Consider the following 22,800-nt stretch of genomic DNA (forward strand, 5'->3'; position numbering starts at 1 on the left):
CTGTTCCAAAAGCCTCAGCAGAAACTGGCCTCTGACCAGTCACTCGGGCCCGACCTCTCTTTTCCTTCTTGCGAAAGGGGGTGACGAGTGGGAGGACGGCAGAGGGTCTTGAGGACCTCCAGGAGGCATCTGGACCATTCTCAAAAATAAACACAGGGCTGTGTTGTGTTTTATACCCACAGCGCAGGCTTGCCTTGCACATTCGGAAGGGGGGAAGGAGATGGCGTTTCTCTTTTCTCTTAGTCCTCTCCCCTCTGTTCGTTGGTGACAGTGGGCAGAAGACCAGAGGACCCGACAGGCTGTGTGACTGTGTGACTGAATGACCGCTGTTCTATTGCAAGGTGAACGAGCGGAGGGGTCCCCTGAGCGAGGTGGACAGATGGCGGCATTGTTGCTGCTACACTGCTTCCGGCTGCGTGTGGCCCCCTCTGAGGCGGGGGGTCGGGAGGCTGGGGGAGGGGGTCACTCAGAGCCTCAGCTGAGCCCTTCTCAGCCTGGGCAGGTCACTCGGAAGAGCAATTTCCTGAAGGGTGACCGAGAGACCGAGTACCAGGCCCGTGGCCAGTCCTCCTACTCAAAAGACCAAAGCTGCACATTCTCCTGCAAGGGTGGGTGGGCTGAGGTCCTCTGGGAAGTACAGATTCTCTTCAGAATGCATAGTGCTCTGCTTTAGCCATAGAAAACACAGAGTTTTAAAAATGAATGACTAGGTCTTTGACTTGGAAATACAAGGTGTTGGGGTGGAGGAGGGAGTGGTCTCTAAGTAGGTGGTAAATTTGGGGGACTCTGAACCTCCACCTTTGGTCTTGATTTGCTCCCTTTCTTTGTTTCCTTATGGGTGTTCAGGGCCCTAATCTGTTGGGTTCTTCTCCAAACTCAAGTTTAAATTCACTTGCCTTACTGCTTTGTGGGAAAGCAATTTTTTGCCTGGCATCTAAATAGGTTGAGGTCTGGACTGTTATAATCAGTCCAAGGTAATAAGGCAGAAAAGACGAATTCTTTCCATTTCCATTTGAAAATACGTTCGGCCCTGATTCTGGGGTCTGTGCCATTCCAGCAAAGGCTTAAAGTTAAAGGGGGCTGTGGCATGCTTCTCTGCTATTTCGTGTCCCAAAGCGGCTCTGATTACAGTGTGAGAAACTTTATAATTCAAGTTCTACAGTTCAAGGTTGAGATGTTTGTCAACGTTACTGAGATGTTTTCCGGAATGTGTTCCGCGTAACACTTGCTCTTTAGGATGGTAATAGATGGTATGTGAAAAATTTCAAGATCAAACTAATTTGAACAATGGGGCTAAAGCAAAGTTAAGTAGCTTGTTTTAATCTCTGAGCCCGTGGTATGCCCATGCGCGTGGGGGAAGGTTCACGAATGATGTGTATATACTCATTGACCCAGATTTATCCAAATGAGCAGTGTTTTTTGTTTCTGGGGGGTGGGGAGAGCATCACAAGGGATGAACGCCCCAGAGGAAAATTAATGTGCTATTTCAGAATCCTCCCGTATAAAAGACCAGATTGGCTGAATAGGTTTCCTACTTGGAGACATTTGGAATCCAACGGAACTGTGAGGTTCGTTCATGAATATTTCCTTCCACCAGAAGCTGTTAGCACTAAACTTTGACATAGTGACCGAAAGGAAATATGTTTGCCGAACATACTGATTCAGTGATTTTTTTTTTTCTGGCTGAAAGAGCTCTGAAGGCAACTTTATTCTCAAGTCAGGCTCTAGAGCCCTACGGCAGGGCTGAGACTTCCAGAAACTTGTGGTCTCCACCTGAAGAATATTTTAGGTCCGTGTTACTCGGCTACAGGACTGTTGACATTCTGGACTGCACGATTCTTTGTTGAGGATGGACGATTCTGTGCCTTGTAGCATATTCAGGAATATCCCTGGTCCCTACCCATGAAATGTCAGCAGCCTTAAAAATATACCTGAGATTTTATTTAGTCGGGTATTGTAAGGGGACAGACCCGGAGTTAACTGCCTTTGAATGAAAAGTTTATTTCTTCCAACATGTAAGAGGTTGGCACACATGCATTCCTATACTGGGATTGGTCCTGAGGCAGAAAGACCAAGGGGAGAGCCTAGCTCAGAGCCTTTATTGTGTGTGTGTGTGTGTGTGTGTGTGTGTGTGTTTTACAGGGAGGGAATGTGCAAGTCAGGATAGGCAAGGTTGAGGGGTGCCTGGGTAGCCTAGTGGGTTAAGCTTCTCTCTTCAGCTCGGGTCATGATCTCGATCCTAGGATGGAGCCCTGCATTGAGCTCCCTTCTCAACAGGGAGCCTGTTCTCCCTCTCCCTCTGCCCTTTCGTGCATGCTTTCTCGCTCTCCCTCTCTTCCTCTCACTTGTTCTCTCTCAAATAAAATCTTATTTAAAAAAAAAAAAAAGATGGGCAAGGTTGAGCAAGTGTAGGGTTGGACAGTCTGAATCGCATTGATTGGCTCAGAGCTGGTCTCTGGTGATCAGGTACCCAGCCCTGGCATGATTTAGGCCAGAGCAAATATTAACTTGGTGCATGAGAATTAGATAAAGGAGGTGTTTGGCGTATACGTTTTGGATTGGTTGGTTTGCATATGAGCAACATGGCAGCAGGCAGGTTAATTACAATCTCCAGGAAATCTCCAGCTCTTGGAGGGGCGCTCTCTCTTAGAGCCTAGATAGATGTCAGAGCATCATAAAATACAAAAAAAATATAAAAGCCACGATTGTTACAGCTACCTCCCAGTTACAACAAACGAAAATGTCTCCAGACATTGTCAAATGCCCCCCCCCAAAGGGTGGGCAGTGGGGATCACCCCTAGGGTTAGGAACCATGGATTAAGAAGCAAGGTGGGTAGTGCCAACCCTGAGTGATCTCACCAAAGCAAGAGAGCAATGTGGACTCCAGTCCAGGAGAAGGCTTTGTGTGAAGGGGTGATTTGGACTGGTAGGAGTCAGGAAGGAAGATGTCCTGGGTAGGGGGAGTCACATGGCCTCGAACAAAGGGAGGGGGGGAGACTATACTGATGTTCGGATGTTAACAATGACATCTTGTTCACTTGCTGCACGCCAAGCCCTGTGCCAGCGATGGGAATTATCTACTTCGTCTTCCCAAAAGAGGAGTGGTATTTATCTCATCTTGACAGAAAAGGAGACTGAGACCCAGGGATTAAGCAGCACGCTGGGTCACACCGAAGATACGTGCCAGTGTTAGGATCTGAAATCAGGTCTCTGTGTTAGAAGTAACATCACGTAAGGCTGAAGGATATTCCATTACAGCCCAAAGTGTCTAGACTTAAAGTTTTGTGGTACCTACAACAGGGGCAGATTGCTCAGCAGGGGACCAGTATGATGGAGAGGGCATCCTGGCTCCTCTGGCAGTCATGGCCCCCAGTAGGCACGGGGGAGCTGGTCGCCGGGGGGCCAGGGTGCTGCGGGGCTGGGTGAGACCAGGGATGATCCTTGCTTGGCCAAGGCAGGTGACAGTAGGATTGGTGCCAGAGGGTCATCAGAGAGGTTTCTAGACAACAGGAAATAAAGGCTGAAGAAATGACTAGAAGATTATACTTCACTGGGTCTAAGACAAAAGCCTAGCAGAATGGGGATCTCCCCCTCCTCCCCACCGGGGAAGGGCCTCGGTGTAACAGGGAAGTAGCAGAGTGTGCTAGAATCTGGGCTCACCCAAAGAAGTTGAATTTTAGTTCATTTCCATGCCTCGTTTTTGATTTTCAGACTTGCACCTTCATTTCACACTCTTAGGAGCCAAGTACGGCTCCTCTGGACTTGACGTACAGGAACTTGCTTATTCTAGTGGCCTCTGAAGATCAAGGCTCAGGGAGGTACAGTAACTTGCCCCAAATCTGCCTTCAGCGTCATGCCCTTAAGTACCAAGCTGTGCAACCTCCTAAACACATTATTAATGCTCAGCTGCTGGGCACTTCTGACCACTTCCTTTCCAATCGTTGCTGGGCACACTTACACACCTCTTGCCTTTCTCATCTATGGAATGAAGGAGCTGAGCTTGTAAATCTTTTCGGCTCTGCCTTCTGTGTCTATGAATAATAATTCCACTAACTGAGCCGATGACCCATAATTCTATTACTCAACAGGGTAGAGACCTTTTCAGGGGTCTTCTCTTTGAGCCCTTGGGTGACTTGGGGAAAGATTCTCCTCTGGGATCCTAGCCCCTGAGCATGGTTCACAGAAAGCCATTCTGCTACGTATGTACCTCAGTGTCCCCTGCTCGCTTGTGAGCTCCTTGAGGGCAAGATGAGGTTTTATTCGTGTTTGTATTCCTGGCACATAGCTTGTTCCCAGCAGAAAATCAATACTTGTTTTGTTTTTGCTTTTTTAATGATTGCAGACTGTGAGGGAATCATATTTAGTAAGTTTCCCTTGCGAAACATTAGCGTCATTCAGGAAAACTCTTTATGGAAGAAGAGGGGAGTCATTAGGCCTTAGCATGGCTACAAACACAGAGGTAGGGAGTTATGTTGGAAGGAAATGAAGCTTCCTAGCCAGGTTTCATGAGGGCAAAGGACTTCCAAGGCCCAAATGTATGGAGCACAAGGTCAAGTTGATGTTACTTCCTATCGAAGAGTTTGGACAGGCGTTGGCAGACCTTCTCTGTAAAGGGCCGGATAGTAAACATTTTAGGCTCTCACCATATGGTCTCTGTTGCAGCTAATCAATTCTGTTGTAGCTCCAAAGCAGCCATAGGCAATATATAAATGAAAAACCATGGCAGCGTTCCAATAAGATTGTATTTACAAAGACAGGCAGCCAGCCGGATTTGAACTAAGGGGTCATGTTTTGCCAAACCCTGATGTCGACTTCTCAAGTGCGACAGAACAGGCCACGTAGGCCAGCCCCTTGACAACTGTGTGGCCTTCATCAGAGTGAGCCTCAGTTTCTCCATCTATAAAATGGTGACTCTCACAGCACCCAGGGCTGCATTGGGATTAAATGAGAGGACCTAAAGCATTTGGCACTGACTTCACCCTAGCATCCAGCAAGCACACAGAAGTGGTGGCTATTGGTGTTGTTATAAGTAGTACATGACCCCTCATGCCTTTTTCCTTCTTGCTTTTCATTAAATGAAATCACCCGTCAAATGTTTTATTATCAGACTCCTTTTTTGCCTTTATACTTCTTGAGTTCGAAGAAGGATAAGGAAAATACCTGAATTCCTACAATTAGTATAAAATTCACTTGCAGTAATTCACACAGTGATTGGGATGTAGTACCGAGTATGTGATAGCCAAGAGCATGAGGAAGAAGTTGAAAAACATAGGGTGGTAAAATGAAGACTATAAGAAAGTCCCTAACGACTTAGAAATCTCGTGAAATTTCCATTGAATAGGAATTCTGATGGAGAGATTTTTTTTTTTTTTTAGCATTTAGAGCTAAAACTACATGAGTTAGTGGGGTTTTTTGTTTTGTTTTGCTTTAACATTTGCAGTCAATTAATGGCTTGGCTGTGTTTATCCATGATTTCCTAAAGTGGAATCCATTGCTCATAAACCAGGAACTTTAAAACCAGTCATGGCATTTGCTTTTCAAAATGATCTGTTTATATTCTAGCTGAAACAGGATAAGTCACACATGCAAAACAGCTGTCTGTCGGTCATGAAGAACAGACTGTGTTCTACTTCTGGGGAACACTCGTTAAGAGCAGTCATTGTGCTGGGCCGATGCTTGTACGGGAATATATACAAGAGGTGGAAGCAGAACTTACCCAACCGGGCCTGACTTCTTTCAAGACCTGTGTGTCAAGGTTTAGAGAACAGGGTTTCTCAACGTTGGCACTACTGACGTTCTGGGCCAGCTAGTTCTTCATTATGAGAAGTCGTTCTGTGTTGGTATACGTGTAGCATCCTGACCTGTCCCCACCGCATACCAGGAACAACCCCCACCATGTCACACCCCAGTGTGACAACCAAAAGTATCTCCAGATTCTGCGGAATGTCTTCCCCTGGTTGAGAACCACTGGTGTAGACTGCAGATTCAGTAATGCCTCGAGATCCCCTATTCCAACATTTCTAAGCAAAGATAATTTATCCTATGGAAACATGCGAGTGGCATTTGGTAGGATGTCCTGATTTCAGACAGCCTCCCCTGCTGACCCAACTTGGAAATCCCCCCTCAAACTACCCCCACCCCCACCGGGGTTGATTTTCTTAAATTTGAAAACAGGGTGTGGTATTCTCTATGCAGTGTTTGTCTTGTTTGGGCCCGAATGTCTGAATATGTTTATTGTGTCCCCTCTCACTTTCCGTCTTGATGAATTTTGCTTAGACAAATAGTGGATGCGCTTTATGCTGGTTAACAAAGTTGAGTGTCCTTAATTATCGAAGAGTGATGCTAAGTCCACTATTAGTTTAACTGAAGAAAATTTCACTTAAAACTGTAATAAAAGGCAGAGCAATACAATTTTTTGGTCTCCTCTGTTTCCCATTCTGCTGCTAAGATAAAGATTTTTGGTGGCTTTCCTGTGTTGCATGACTGTTGAAGGGTTTAGTAAGGTGTTACATTATATGGGACTGGGAAGGGCTGGCGTCTTGAAGTGCACAAGAGGAGTCTGTTTACCTGTTTACTGGAACACTTTCCAGGTAAATGCTGGTACATCAGCTATATTACCAGAAGCAGATTGATTTATCTTTAGAGCTTTCTGTTAAACGGATCTATACCATTGTTTATAAAATAAGGTTGATATTACTCGTGTCTTTAGAACAAGTACCAGAAATTACCAGTTTTCTTTTTAACCAACCTTTGCACAAAGGATATATTGGTAGCAAGAAAAAATGAAATTGAAGTTTACTTTTTAGTAGATCTTACAGGAGGCACTCCATGGGAACGTGGCTGTATATTAAATCCATAATAAGATAAGTTATAGGGGATATTGAGAAAAGTGTCGCTATTTAAATTGCATCTTGAAAATGTTTATGCTAGGACATATATATAGCTTTCTGTATCACTATTCTGAGACTCACAGAATTTACCAACTTAATGAAATACCACATTTTCCACACTGGGGAGAATATGTTAATATACTATTTCACCTAATGCCATAGAATAATTACCCATGGAGAGATTTTTTTTCTGATATTATATAGCCTGGGAATAACTTCACCAAATTATTCCTGGGCTATTCTGTATTTACCATTTATTAAGGAGGTTCGCTTTACACTGAACAGTAATACCTTGAAAAGTAATTGTGGCCCATAGTATTGGATATTTTTAGAACGTTGGTTTTCCTGAGACATAATTACTTTAAGCTCAACCTATTTTGTACTGAATCTGCTTATAGATAAGAATCTGCCTTTGTTTCCCCCTATTTTATAGCACCGACGAAATGACCAAATAGCTCTTAATTTTAAGCTCTCAGTCCTGGGCAGGTCATGGCCACGCAGTAGAAGAGATCTTGTTGTGTGTTGTTAAAACATTATTTTCTAGGTTCTTCCTATTAGTGTGTACAGAAAATCCCTTGTGCCTTGGATATTTGTGATATTTACTAACTCTGTTATGAGTTTTTTTTTTTAAGAATTTATTTATTTATTTGACAGAGATCACAAGTAGGCAGAGAGGCAGACAGAGAGAGAGAGGGAAGCAGGCTCCCCACTGAGCAGAGAGCCTGATGCGGAACTCAATCCCAGGACCCTGGGATCATGACCTGAGCCAAAGGCAGTGGCTTAACCCACTGAGCCACCCAGGCACCCCTGTTAAGAGTTTTTATACTGTTTGAGAATATAGGAGATGAGATGAATCCAATACTTTTGTTATTGTATTAGAGTCTTGGTCAAAACTTCCAGCAGGAGCAAGTCTCAATTTTATGCAACCTTTTTTTTCTTTTTTAAGATTTTATTCATCCATTTGACAGAGATCACAAATAGGCATAGAGGCAGGCAGAGAGAGAAGGAGTGGAAGCAGGCTCCCCGCTGAGCAGAGAGCCCGATGCGGGGCTCGATCCCAGGACCCTGAGATCCTGACCTGAGCCGAAGGCAGAGGCTTTAACCCACTGAGCCACCCAGGCGCCCCAATTTTATGTAACTTTCTTTCCTGAATATCATGAAAAGGAAGCCAACTTCTTCCTTTCCTTCTCTTTTCCTGTACTTCAATTTTTCTTGAGAATGCTATGGTTTTCATCTTAACTCGCAACTACATTTGTAAGGAGAAAAATCTGGAGGACAGCCACTGATTAGCTAAAAGTTTCTGCACAGGAGCATGGAGACCGCATTGGTGCATATTCTTGTTAGAGACACAGCCTGTAGATCCATTACTAAATGCTCCCTCACCCCGCAACCGAAGTCCAATTGAAAATCCAAATTAGAGGGGCGCCTGGGTGGCTCAGGTCGTGATCTCAGAGTCCCGGGATGGAGCCCCGCATCAGGCTCTCTGCTCGGCAGGGAGCCTGCTTCTCCCTCTCTCTCTGCCTGCTTCTCTGTCTACTTGTGATCTCTCTCTGTCAAATAAATAAAATCTTTAAAAAGAAAAAAAAAGAAATCAAATTAGGAATAACACAAAATCTTCCAACTATCTAACATGAGACTTTTTCACGTCCGCACAATCTTTACCATTGCTTCTTGGCAGGGAACAAATTAGGAGGAATGAGGTGAGGCTGTCCTTCCTTCTTTCTAACTCCAGCTAAATTGCAGACACGTGACTTTGAAGTTATGCAATCACTGCAACCACTGGACCTGTTCTAGGTTAGGACAGTAGTCAGGACAGCTACTGTTAGAACAGTACCACACAAAACCCATTATTGCCAGTTTTATAGACAAATGGTCCTGCGTGGGCCCATTCTGTTAGAATGTACTATCCCATGGTTGGTTCTTTCTGCAAATAGCCATCCCTAGCAGTTATCGGCAACGAGACAAAAACATTCTTTGAAGATCATCATATAACGCTGTTTGTTTTCAGCTGTTTATTCTAGTCGGTGGGCCTCAGAACCAGAGAGGCAAACGCATTGTATGGTACTGACTTGATTTCTCAGAATTCAGAAGCTTCATTGGTGCCATTTGGACTGCAACCTAAAAGTTGCTGCAACTTTTACAGTATGATTGTTCTGGATGAGAACTTTCCTAGTGCTGTACAGAGCTGACTCGCCTTCTTCCTGTCCTGCACAGTGCCCTAAACAAAGTGCTAGATTGTCGTTTTTAGTAAAATGTCTACATACCGTCTACTGAATATAATCGAGCAAAACAGCACAAACTTGTCTTTTAAAAAATCTGAAGAATTGTTTTCTCTAGAGCTTCTCTGAACCAGTAGATAATTTTGTGTGTGTATATCACGATATTGTACTTTTTGAAGAGCAGAAACTCATCTTGGTCCAATTCCCAAAGCTGCACACAAAGCAGATGTTTAATCAATGTTTGTTGAACTCAGTTCATGAAAGGCGGTTTGTTGGGGAAACTAATTTTTAGTAAAGGTCCTTAATATAGAATATCCCCCCCCAAAACCATTTCCCCTCATATTTTATCTTAGAAGTTCAGTTACTTCTCTCTTGGTGAGCTGAGAGCCCAAATGAACAGCTACTGTTTCTCCCCACAGCGGCTATGGGGCTGATGTCTCCAGATAATTAAAAAAAAAAATTCCTTTTGTTCACTTTGGGGTGGTGGTTGCCTCTGGGTGTGACACAGAAGTCTTCCTTGCCAGACTTAAATTTTTTGACGGTGTCTTCTCCCCTTACAAAGAAGGATTCCCTTAACCTGGCTTGCCCTCCTCAGTTGAATCTTTCTCAAATCTGCTCAATTCCACAACTGCACATAATTTTTAAGTAAGCATCAAAGAGAAGAGTTATATTTGCATGTGAGCCAGTATAAATGGCAAAAATGTACTTTTCTGGGTAGCAGAAAGCCAGGAAATCAAGAAATTACCATCACTGTTTCTTGAAGGATAGTTCAACAAATATCAAATGTTGTGAGAAAATCTATGAAAATATTGACTTCATGGGGCCTGATTCCTTTCTGCTTAATGGATCTATACCAGATCTCAGGCAATTTCCATTTAAATACGTGCCCCTAAAGCCTTTGGAGTGTTCAGAGTGTTTGCTTTGTGGGCTGCATGAGGACATCGTGAATATATTTGAATTCCTCTTTGCCTTTTTAGTCAACTTAGCTATAAGATTAAAATCCAAATTATTTTCCCCAAGACAAAAAAATTAACTGTAGCTATGTCTTATTAGACCAGCCTGTGGGCTCTGTTGTTTTTTATTAGTCTATAAAGCACTAGGCATCCATTTTTCATGAGTGCCCATTTAAATCCTACAGAATAAAGATGGTTTTGGCATCCAACTAAATTTGAACTTATTTGGTATCTACCCTCTTCTCATAAAGAGCCCCCTGATGTCCCCTCCACTTTTTAGATGGGGGTTTGTCTCCTTTCAGAATACAAATATTCCAGAAAAGTTCTAAGTGGTTTTTGTTTTGTTTTGTTTTAACCCAGCAAACCATTTTAGTGCATTGTTGTTTCTGTTTAAATAATTCTTAAAATTCCACTTTAAAATGCAAGAAAATTGCTAGCTAAAAATTATAACTAGTGGAATAACAAGGTGATGTTTTTAAAAGATTTTATGAATTTATAGGGGTGCCTGGGTGGCTCAGTTGGCTAAGTCTCTGACTTTGGTTCAGATCATGGTCTCAGGGTGCTGGGATTGGGCCCCGTGTCGGGCTCCCCGCTCAGCAGAAAGTCTGCTTGTCTCTCTGTCCCTCCCCCTGTTTGTGCTCATTCACTCACATTCAAATGAATGAATCTTTTTAAAAAATGTATGAATTTAGGGGCACCTGGGTGGCTCAGTGGGTTGAAGCTTCTGCCTTCGGCTCAGGTCAGGATCCTGGTATCCTGGGATCGAGCCCCGCATCGGGCTCTCTGCTCAGCGGGGAGCCTGCTTCCTCCTCTCTCTCTGCCTGCCTCTCTGACTACTTGTGATCTCTGTCTGTCAAATAAATAAATAAAATCTTTAAAAAAAATGTATGAATTTATAATAATAATATTTAGTTCTTAACTAAGACCAGGAGCCGTACTGAGCATTTAAGTGCGTTATCTTATTGTAATACAACAACTGTATAAAGAACATATTATTCTCATTTTAAGTTATTTGCTTGTTTATTTTTTATTCCCATTTTAAAGTGAAATTTGCCTTAGGTCATGAGGCTCATGTCTATCTGTTCCAAAACTGAGCTCTTACACGGTACTGCACGTGGACCCCAGGGATAGCCTCTGGTAGGAGAGGTAACATTCGAAGTTGTCAGTAATTTCTTTAAGCCCTGTACATTCAATCACAGCTACACTAAGTACCATTTGTAGATCTGTTAGATTTAAACACAAGTGTGATATTCACATTACAATGATGGCAACATGCTTTTCATAAAATCGTAATAGCTACTCTGCTCCATACTGTGCTAAATGCTTTCACATACATTCATTCTTCAATAATATTCTTCATTCATTCTTCATAACTGTGTAAGTGGTAAGTTTTATTTGCCTTATGGTGCAAAGGTAGACACTGAGGCTTTGCATATGGCTTAGAGACTGCAGAGATGGGATTGAATTCAACCCTATCCCTTCACCCCATATCAGAAAATAAAATTATAGAGAGAAGATCATTTAACTGTAGGGTACAAGGAGGACCTCTATTGGGAAGGAACTTCCCGATCCTGTGCCTGTGTGTAGATGGGTACGTTGATATGTAAGCAAACTTCTTTTACAAAAGCCTAACTATTCTATACATAATGTGTGGCCGCTTACTGTCTTTTTAACAGCAACCATGACAGTTTTCATGTCTGTAAGTAGAGCTGTCCAACATCATTTATAATGGCACATAGTCTACATTCGATTGCTGTCCCTTAGTTTAGTTAATCCCTCCAGGTTGGATAGTTGAGTTACTTTTTGTGCTATTAAAATACAAATGAAGTTGAATTTGTGATGTTGAATTTGACTGTTCAAACTTGACAGCAAGTCACTGGCTATGGCATGAGGGTCTATGGCATGGGGACAGGCTTCTGTGAACACTTATGTTGCAGCAAAAAACGGTTCAATCATTGGATTGGGCATAACCCTTATAATTAGGACACCTCTTTCAAGAAATACGACAGCCTCTCATCTTTCCTTTGCATGTTAGAAAATTTTCCCTGCGTCTGTTCTTACCTGTGACTTGGAGGTAGATACCATCTCCTGTCCCATAACCTCACCTCCAGCAAGGCTTCTCCCTAGAAGTACATAAATAAAGGATGAATCTTACCTGTACTTGATCATCCAAACCTTGCACATTCCGGGAGATTGGAAATATTGTACCTACCCAAGTCAGAGCTTAAGAAACCTGCATTCATTTATTCATTCGAAAATATTTCATGATCATTTCCTGTGTGTCATGAATGGTCCTGACCCATCAATCTAGGACTTGTCAATGAGGATGCTTTGCCTGCCGTGAGAGAGGACCATGTGCATTTTGACCTTAAAGGTCATTAAAGGACCTTAAACATGAACTTGTGAGCAGGGCTGGTTCTAGGCCTGATTCCATGGCACCATGATTCTGTGTGTTGTCTTCCTTTACTTCTGGACTCCAACCTCAGACACAGTGATCGGGGCAGAAACAGGACTGTCTCTTGTTGGCTGTTTCTAAGAGCAAGAAGACTGTTCTTGGAAGCCCCGCCACCTACAGGCCTCCCTTACAGATCTCACTGGTCAGATGTGGACACCTACCCACTCTTAATTACTGACCAGAGATCTGCCCACTGGTGGTGAGGGTAGGGTCAGATTCTGGGTAGTTCATGGTCCTATAGAGAAAATGGAAATAACTGAGCACAATCTGGGTGGAGGAAGGAGGATGCACAGAAAGGGGCTTGACACTCTCTATTAAAGAGGAAGCTGGCATCATGAAGTGATGCAAATCATCGTCCCAGCAGAGGGAATGGCAGGTGCAAAGGCCTTGAGGCAGAAATGTGTTTCTTGTTGCGTTTAAAGAACAGGAAGATGAGCAGGGCTGGAGCCAGTGAGTGGGACAGGTCATAGCCCTCTGAGTTGATGTGACATCCCCAGGTCCTTAGCCTGAAAGCAGGATGATTCACCGGCGGCTTTAGAGCAGAGCAATGGCATGTTTGTGAGTGGTTGTGTGAAGGACTTGGAGATGAGTAGTAGGAGTAAGAATGGAAGTTGGAGGGGCACCTGGGTGGCTCAGCTGGTTGAACAGCCAGCTCTTGGTTTTGGCCCAGGTCGTGATCTCAGGACCATGAGACTGAACCCGCGTTGAGCTCCATGTTCAGTGGAGAGTCTGTTAGAAGATTCTTTCCCTCTGGCTCCCTTCCGTGTGCATGGGCCTGTGCGCCTGCACTTGCTGGTGCTTGCGTGCTCGCTCTCTCTCTCTCTCTCTCTCTGTCATAAATTAGAAATCAATCTATCAATCAATGTATCTTAAAAAAAAAAAAAAGAATGGAAGTTGGTGATGCAGAAAACTGGTCTACCCTGAGTAGAGAAGTAGAGAGAATTGGGAAATATGGAAGAATTAGTTTTGACCACTCTTGGTGATGAATTGGATCTGGAGGAGGGGATGGAAGAGACAGTGTCAAAAACGACTTGTGGGTTTCTGTCTGAGCGTTTAGAAAACTGACCTTGCCATTCCTAAAGAAATGATCAGACTGGGGCACCTGGGTGGTTTAGTCGGTTGAGCATCTGACTTCGGCTCAGGTCATGATCTCAGGGTCCTAGGACTGAGCCCCACGCTGGGCTCCCTGCTCAGTGGAGAGCCTGCTTCTCCCCCCCTGTCCTCCATGCTCATGCTCAAGCATGCGTTCTCTCTCAAATAAATCTTACAAAAAAAAAAAAAGTGATCAGAGTAAGGGCAAAATCAGTCACTTTCAATAAAGTGAATTTGAAGTTCCCATAAAGTATTATTCAGAAATTAGAGTAGCCTTAATAGCAGGACGGTTCAGACACCATCCAAAACCTTCTCTTTGTATGAAACCATCACATTTTCGCAGTAACCCAATGAAGCGGATGCTGTTGTTATCCCCATTTTACAAATGTGGTAACTGAGACCCAAAGAAGTTAAGTAATTGGGCCAGAGTCCATACAGCTTGTAAGTTGTTTTAAATCAGAACAGCCTTCTAGGCCAGAAGCTTACATTTAGAAATATTCAGCTTATCCATGTTCAAGCCACAGGAGTGAATGAAGTTGTCTAGGGAGAGTTGAGCTATGGGAATTTCCATGATTAAATCAAAGTCTGATAGACACACAAAAACTATAGAGGAGAATGGGAAGAAGGAAAAGGAGAAGGTCTTCCTATAGGTTGCCTTAAAAAAAAAAAAACCCACAACAAATGTTAAATTGTTAAAAAACAAAAATATCTGACTCCTAACAAATGGGTTATAAAAGGTTCCTAACTTCTGCCAGAGAGTGTGTGGAACATGGACCTGTTACATCAGCACCGGAAGTTCTGCCCCTTACAAACTATAGTTTCTATAAACTTCTGCAAGTCACTCCTTTGCATTAGGATTAGGTTCAACTGCATGAAACAAAATCATAATAACTTAAGATAGGAGTTTATTTCTCTCTCATGGAAAAATGCAGAGGCAGACGGTTCAAACCTGTCACGTGTAATGGCTCCACGAAAGTCTTAAGGACCTAGGTGCCACCTGGCTTACTGCTCCTTCATTACTAGGAGGTGACCCTTGTCCTCATAGTGGCTGCCAAGTTCCCACCATCACAGCTTTGCTCTAGAAAACTGGGTGAAGGGAAAAGCAGATCAAAGAAATGGCACATCCCTTCACTTTAACAAACTTGGCAGAAGTCCTAACACTTCAGCTTACAGCTCAGTGGTCAAAGGTTGGTAATATTTCCGCACCTACCCTCAGAGGAGGCTACGAAACAGTCATTCAGCTGGGCAGAAAATCAAGAAGCTTTCACTAAAGAGAAGAAAGAATGGATATTGGCAGGCAACCAGACATCCTTGCCACTGTCAATTTGCTCTTTTGTAAAATAAGGATTACCATATTGGCTTTACCTCTTCTGTTGGTTTGTTGTAGGGATCGAATAATACAATGGGCAAGTGTTTGATAAGCGATAAAACATGGCCGTTGACTCCTCTTGCACACAGTAGGCGTTTATATTTTGAATGAGAAAATCGGAAAAAGTTAAGATTTTCCACTAATGTGTAGCTGCAAAAAGGCAAGAAATGTGAATTGGAAAGACAGGATATTTTTCTTCAATTTTTGCCTTTCAATGAGAAGGCAATTTCAGAGCAACCAAGACTGATATTTGATTAGCTCTGCAGTAAAATGTCTCATCAGTTTTGCCAACTCAGGCACTGTCTGAGGAAGGCAGGAGAATTATCTACAGCAGTTGTCTCATTAACCCACCTGGTCCTTCCCCTTCTGACTTCCTGGTAACATGATGAGGATTCTAGGTCTGCACTGAGGGGAATGGCTCTGTGGTTAGGAAACTAGTTGCCCTCGAGGCAAAGTGTAGCCCGTGACTGTGCCTGGAGATTCTCAAAGCAGAAGAAATTCATTTCCCTGTGAATTCCTGACTGCCCTAGATTTATTTTATCTGGGAATGTTAATATTCTTTTTAAGTTTTGAGTTTGTCTCCAGAAAGATGATGCTTTTGCCTTTAATAACGACCTTTAAAGATTGTTCTGTCCCACCGAGCAAAGTATTTCTGTTACCTCTCATTCATTATACAGGTGCTTTGTATGTTCCATATCCATTTCCCTTTGCTCTCCGAGTGGAATGGTACTTGCTTTGGGATGGTACTTTCCATTTTAGGATTTCAAAGGGTAGGAGCTTCATCTTCTACTTCCTTCACTCCCCTGTCCCATCACTCAAGTGGTACAATGAATGTGTAACAAATACTTGCGGGGTTAATGCACCATAACCTCATGGGCTCATGGGCTGTGAGCGAATCTCCCAAAAGTGCCCATGGGGACAGAGAGGAGGTCAGAGGCCCGAACTTGGCCCATTTCTTGGGAATCTCTGTTTTTACCTTCCTTGACCTGAGGCCTTCTCATCTGACACCTGGAAACTTTGGAAAGGGGACAGGGACTAGCACAATCAGGGCTAATTTAGTTGTGACAAGTTTTATTATGTCCCCTCAAAGAAAAACTGGAAATATGCTTTATCAATTAAAAGACCGAATTATAAGTAAAATGTTCTAACTCACCGTTTAATTTCTGCAACGTGGGGACGTTTCCCAGTTGGAACCAGGGCTGTTCAGTTAGTTTCATTGCTGCTCTGTAGCATTTGATGGTTATTAGCTGTGCTTTCTGGAGCCCTCCAGCGAAGACCCAGCAGCCGGCCTCCCTCGCACACTGTCAGACGAGATGAACCAATAGTACATTCAGACAGAGCATAACCACAGAACCTATCAACACCCTAGATTTGGAGTCAGGAGATGTTTAATGAGAACACACTAAGTGCCAGTTATTAGTCTAGAGTTTTCATGTGTTCATATAAGGATTCTACAATCAGAGAAGTAGATATGATCGTTCCTTTGCTCTTAAAGAAGTGCCATTCTGAGATCAATAAATGAACGTGCCCGTACCCACAGAGATAATTGATGATTGGCACGTAGACCTCAGTGTTCACAGTTCAAATTCTAGGCTCTGAGGTCAGTATTTCATCATTAAATAAGAATTTTAAAATACACTCCTAATTCGATGTGAATTCAGAACTTCTTAAGGAGAAAAATTAATTGATGACTTCCCCTGCTGAGACCTCTTTAGAAATTGAACATCTTTCTTAGGGCACCTGGGGGGCTCAGTGGGTTGGGCCTCTGTCTTCGGTCATGATCTCAGGGTCCTGGGATCGAGCCCTGCGTTGGGCTCTCTGCTTGGTGGGAGCCTGCTTCCCCCGCTCCCTCTACCTGCCTCTCTGCCTACTTATGATCTCTCTCTATTAAATAAATAAATAAATTCTTAAATTATTTTTAAAAAAAAGAAATTGAACATCTTTCTTACAGAAGAATAATGAAAGGGCCCCAAAGGAATTATTGACAGGACAAAAAGAATAGGACATTTACCTCTGAAAAAAGACTAATGGAGCTCAATTTCTGTGTTCTGAAACAAGGAAAATTAAAAGTTCCTCACGAAGACCTCAAATAATACATCAGTGGTTTCTTTCTTTTCTGAATAATAGTTCAGGCAGACCCAAGTTGGAACGATGGATGGCAAAAACACACAAATTATACACACAGGGGAAAGAGAGCGAGGCTGTTTTAGCAAGGACCCGCATTCCTGCGAAAATATTTTCTCCAGGAGCATAGTTTAGATTTCACACAGTCACTATGCAAATGACAAACGGCGCTGAAAAACTGGTCTGTGAACTAATGGGAGATAAACGAGGAAACTGTTATGTCATCCGAGAAAGAAAATGAGAAATCTGAGCTTAAAAGCAGGTAGACTCAGGCAATGATGCCTCCGTGGGATCTGAGGTCTTCACAAGGTGCTCTGTCATTTCTTGTTCAATAGGTAACCCAGGGGCCCTTATTATGAGATCTTGGAATGAGCTTGGGTTGGGGGTGGGGAGGGAAGGCTGAGGAGTGTGTTAACCTTGACAGTATCATGGGAGAAGAGACTCTTTGAAAAAGTTGAATTTAAAAATGTATACACTGCTTGGTCTTGTACATCCTCAAACCATCCACGAGGTTTGGGGTGTGAGAAATGACTGACCCCTTTCTAGACTGAGGAGCTCTGAGCCCCTTTAACTGCCTGTCTGAGTTCGTGGATTCTGGGCAAGTCCCCTGAGGCCTCTGCATCTAACTCCCTGCACCTGTAGAAGGGGTCAAAAAAAGACACTGCCTTGGCATTTTGGAAATGATGCCCCATGGAATGCTGGTCTGTTTTGAGAGCTCAGTGTGTCCCACTTGGGAACACCAAGCAGCCATATTTGTGGTTAAATTAAGTTTGGGAACCAAAGCGTTAGTGTTTATAAGGTTTTTTGTTTTTTAAGATTTTATTTATTTATTTAACAGAGATCACAAGTAGGCAGAGAGGCAGGCAGAAAGCAGGCTCCCCATCAAGCAGAGAGCCTGATGTGGGGCTCTATCCCAGGACCCTGGGATCATGACCTCAGCCAAAGGCAGAGGCTTAACCTACTGAGCCACCCAGGTGCCCCAAAGTTTATAAGGTTTATTGCAGACCTTCTCAGAGCCTTAAAAAGGTTAAAATGTGATTCTTTGAGAATATGGTATGTTAGCCATAATTGCAGAGCAACAACATTGGGAAATTTGATACCCTTCCTACATAATGGAAATGTTACGAAGATCTAATGAGGTAATAAATGGAAAAGCATTTGGAAAGAGGGGCTCCTGGCAGGCTCAGTCGGTGGAGTGTGTGACTCTTTATCTCTGGATTGGGAGTTTGAGCCCTAGGTTGAGTGTAGAGATTACTTAATTTTTTAAAAAGCACCTATTAAGAATAAAGCACTATATGAACATTAGACATGTTTAAAGACTTCAGATTCTTTGAGGGTTTTGGCACTGACTAACATCACTGAAGTGATCTTCCTCCTTACCAACCTGAAGGCTGTGGATTTAATTGGGAAGGGTGTTAGATTCTAGGCTTTGGTAGGAATGCCATAGTATGTTTTCTGCAGTGTGATTCTTAGACTGCTCACACCGAAATTACCTGGGCTGCTTATTAGTGCCTTCGTGTTACTGGTTCAGATCAGTGACCAGGGATCAAAAGTTTTAGCAGATACTTGAGTTGATTCTTACCTGCACTGAAGTTTGAGATGCATAGCCTGGAGGGTCTTGGCATAGAGTTCAAAGTCTGCAAACTTCACATAATTCCTTAGTGGTAAAGTGGTAAGGAACTTCACACCTTTCTGGCCAGGTGGTCTGCCTGAAACTAGAGGAAACTTTTTATTTTTAGATAACTTTTATCGAGTCTCCAGTCTATGCCCCCAAAGGGTGTGTTTAGTACACACCTGCTCATCCTTACAAGTCAATAGTATTCCTAGGTTGTGGGAAAGCAAGCGGAGAGGACTTCCTGAAAGTTACATAGTGAATTTGTTAGAGCCCTTTAGTGAGAGGTAAGAGAGAACCCAACCCACTTAGGCTTAAGTTAAAAAGAGAATGTATTGTTGAAGATAATGTCCACTGTTAGAATGCTTTCAGGAAGGGCTGGATCCAGGAGCCCAAATGATGCCATGAAGTCTAAGTTTCACCTGAGCCATCCATCCTTCAGTTCTTTTCTTTTCTGTTGTTTCAATTCTCAGACAGGCTCTCCCTTCAAGGTGGCAAGAATATTCCCAGCAGCTTCATGCTGTAGAGCAAGGGTTGGCAAACTATAGTTCAAACGGCTGGCCACCTGGTTTTATCAATAAAACAGTATTGAACATAGCCATGCCCATTTGTGTATATTTGTGGCTGTTTTCATGCCCCAGGAAGTTAAGTATTTGCAACAGAGTTGTACGGCCCATAAAGCCTAAAATATTTAGGATTTGCCTTTACGGAAAGGGTTTGCTGACCCCTGCAGGAGAAGCCAGGTTTTGTTGAGGTTTGATTTTGAATCTGTGGGAGGCACTACTTACTTATTTCTAGATTATCAGACCCTAGAGTCTGATGTTTTAAGATAAAGAATCAGGGTGCCCAGGTAGCTCAGTCAGTTAAGCGTCTGCCTTTGGCTCAGGTCATGATCTCATGTTCTGGAACTGAGTCCTGCATGGGGCTAGCTGCTCAGTAGGACCCTGCTTCTCCTTCTCCCTCTGCTCCTTCCCCCAGGGGTTTCCTCTCTCTCTCTCCCTCAAATAAATAAATAAAATATTTTTCAAAAATGAACAATGAACCTACATTACTTAAAGATTGTTGCTTTGGATTAACACAAGACTTGGGAGTTCATTTACAGTTTAAATAAGTTCCATTCCCAACACAAATATATTCTATTGATTAAAAAAACAATAGAACATTCTGTAAGTTTTTGTAGTCCTTGCGGGCTTTGGTGGGTGAAGGTTAGATTCCCATTAGATGAAACAGGAATTTTGTATTGAATGTCTCAGGAAGAACTTGGTTTATAACATCTATTATCTCGATAAGTAAAACAACACAGATATGCATAAATTTAAATTTTAAAAAACATTGCCCCCACCTGTCCGGTCTGTTAGCAGTGCTCTTTGTTCGTTGACTGCCTGTGGTCATGGAACGCCAATATCCTCTCCACACAGTGCTTAGAAAATAGGAAGTATTTGACATAATAGGATTGTTCCCTCTCAAAGCATTGGAAATTACCATTGTGGCTTAGAGATTCTTTTCATATTAATGAAGTCTGAGTGAAGGTTTTTAAGTTTACGTCCCCTGCTTTGACCAGGCTTAGAGAGAGCCTGTCTAATGGGCAATCCCAGTTGAAACAGCGTGTCTATTAATAGCCCCAGCTGAGCCCAGAATTGAGGCTCATTGCCTGGTCTCATCGAGGCCCAGTGCCTGGTCATTCAGTCCCTGACTGAATGGCTAGGGGCAGGGGTGGGGCCGCGGAGAGTGCAGCATTCTGATTGGCCCACGCTTGGTCACGTGCCCACCTCCCCGTTTCAGGAGTGAGGTCATCCTTTCCTGAACCACCAGGACTGGAAGTGGAGAAAGATGACTCCAGAGGAAAAGCAGGACCTTTTTGCCACCTGCTGGGAGGCCAAAAAAGAACTCCGACCCACCCATAGCCCCTTAAGTGGTGGGTTCAGGATCTGGACCCACATCCTCCTGGTTTTAAAACTAACATTCTTTCCACTGTATACAACATACAGCTTTTGCTGAATGAAGCAGATCTGACCCTATCCCAGGCCAGACTCTGGTCCCTACTGAGTTCCTAATCGCAGCCCATGGTGTGGGTGCAGAGTAGACAAGGTCCTTATGGTTCTACAGGTCCTGCTGACCTGGGATGGGTCTCCTGCACACAGGGATGCATGTATTTTATGACCTCTCAGGCTAGGGCGGACAACTGGTGTTTTCTCTTGCTGGAGTAGGATCCATTTCTATTGGCATCTGTTTCGTAAGTGGCCTTTTCAAAAAGAGCCTCATGTCCATGCTTCTCCCAGGAGCCCTCCTGTAACTCCAGCAGGACAAAAGAGCCGCGCTTTCCTAGAGTGGGCAGGCGTTCCTGAAAACAGACAAGGCTTAATTAATAGCAGGTGTTTCTTCTAAGCATCCTGTCTTTGTGGCCATTAGTTCCTCCTCCATTTCCCCGAGGGTAAGACGGGGATGATGATAATTGCACTGCCTCGTGAGATTAGTGTGGGGTCCAGAAGACACTACCACCAGTGGCTTGGTCGGTGCCTGGCACAGACTCAGTGAGTAAAAAGGGGTGGGTGTTTCGTCGCTGTCCTCGTCATCCTTGTCAATGACGAAGGAAGCACCATCCTGTGTGGGATCTCCCTTCCTGGTGTTGGGAAACTGGCCACCCTCTTACCGGTGAGCCGAGTTCCATACACTACATTAGTCTGGCCGCCGAGCCTCCTTCTGCTATAATGGCCTGTACATCTTGAGCCAGTTCAGTTGCTCCCTTTGCTCTCCTTACAAGTCAGTGCATCTTAGGGCCCTGGATTTAGGGCCATGCTGATATTCCTCTAGGATTTCACTTACTGCTTTAAGAGAAGACAAGCAGAAAGACTCCGGCCATCTTTGATCCCATAGGATCCATGCATTCCCTCTCTCCCAGCCCTCCGCATACCGGCACGGTGTCCTTGTGTCCTTTAGCCAAGGTGGCTGTAAAGGATGGTCTCAGTCTGTTCAGTGTTCAAGGAAGTGAGGAGCCCATACGTGCATCCTTTGGGCTCTGCTCCCGGCAGTGGGGGGACCTCCCTCCTCCCAGGCAGAAATCTCCGGAGCCAGAAGAAAAGGAGAGAGTTGGCCAAGTGCCTGAGCAGATAGGCTGAGAAGGATGGGCCCAAGTGTATGCTTCTCCCACCACGTCCCGACCCTCAGGAGAGCATCACACTGGTACATCCTTTATTGGTTCTTACATGGTGAAGAATCCTCTTTTTGTAGCAACAAGACTGAGAAGCAGCTCTCAGCACGGACATCTACATGTCCCTGCAGAGGCACCATGGCCAAGACTCAGATGTCATGATGGTGTCTGAGGGTTGTGTCCAAACTGTAAGTGTGGCTTCCCATATGGTGTACTTAGTGGCACCCAGGCAGAGAAGGCAGCTCTTTGTCCCTCCTCACTGGGGCCTGCGACACTCACAGCAACTTTGGATTGAGATGGACGAATCGTTTGTTAAAGGCAGCTGTACCTCCATGAACACAAGGCTGGGCCTGTATCGGGTTCATATACCTCAGTTCCATCCATCTTTGACGGATGGTAAGGGACGGGGAAGAAGGGGGTGCTCAAAGGGTTGGAAGACTGGGTAAGGGCAGTGAAGGTCAAAGGAAGGGCGGAGCGAGTGGATGGGTGAGAATACCTGAGACCCTTGTACTCAGCCATACTAATACCATTGGGGTTTCGGGCATCATGTTTGCATTTGCACTGAACCCGTTAGTGGCCCCGTGGTCAGTGGGCAGTGCTGTCTTATCTGCCACCTCCTTATAGACTGATAGGCGTTCTTCAAACCAGGTAACCTGTCCTGGGCCAAAAGAGCCTCCGTGGGCCCCCACGGCCCCCTCCTCAGCAGCCCACCCCTTGTCCCCTCGACCCCCTCCTCTCCATCTTCTTCCCACTCCTCAACTCATGCACAGGACAGGAGCTCCTGATTTTTAGAATAAAAACATGTCTGTCCTTTGTTTTGTTTTAAACATACTTCACAGTTAATACAGATCAGTCCTAGGTGGGACCAACGCTCTCCAGAGAGTTCTGGCCTCCCTAAGACCATGTGGTGTAACTTCAGGAGTGAAAAGGGGAACATA

General features: G+C 44.0%; 1 protein-coding gene across 13 annotated transcripts in view; it reads left to right on the forward strand.

Moving 5' to 3' along the window:
* PHACTR1 (phosphatase and actin regulator 1) overlaps positions 1-22,800 on the forward strand; it is a 562,751-nt gene that overhangs the window by 320,441 nt on the left and 219,510 nt on the right. The window contains exon 1 of one of the 13 annotated variants that reach the window (XM_082730205.1): positions 203-341. The exons of the other annotated variants lie outside the window; for them this stretch is intronic. Within the exon in view, the coding sequence (XP_082586331.1) occupies positions 320-341 (22 nt within the window). The 5' untranslated portion in view covers positions 203-319. Of the gene's footprint in view, positions 1-202; positions 342-22,800 lie in introns of those variants that run through there. 13 annotated transcript variants of the gene reach the window in all.

Source organism: Mustela nivalis (genome assembly GCF_964662115.1).
Source record: "Mustela nivalis genome assembly, chromosome: 5".
NCBI classification, from domain to species: Eukaryota; Metazoa; Chordata; class Mammalia; order Carnivora; family Mustelidae; genus Mustela; species Mustela nivalis.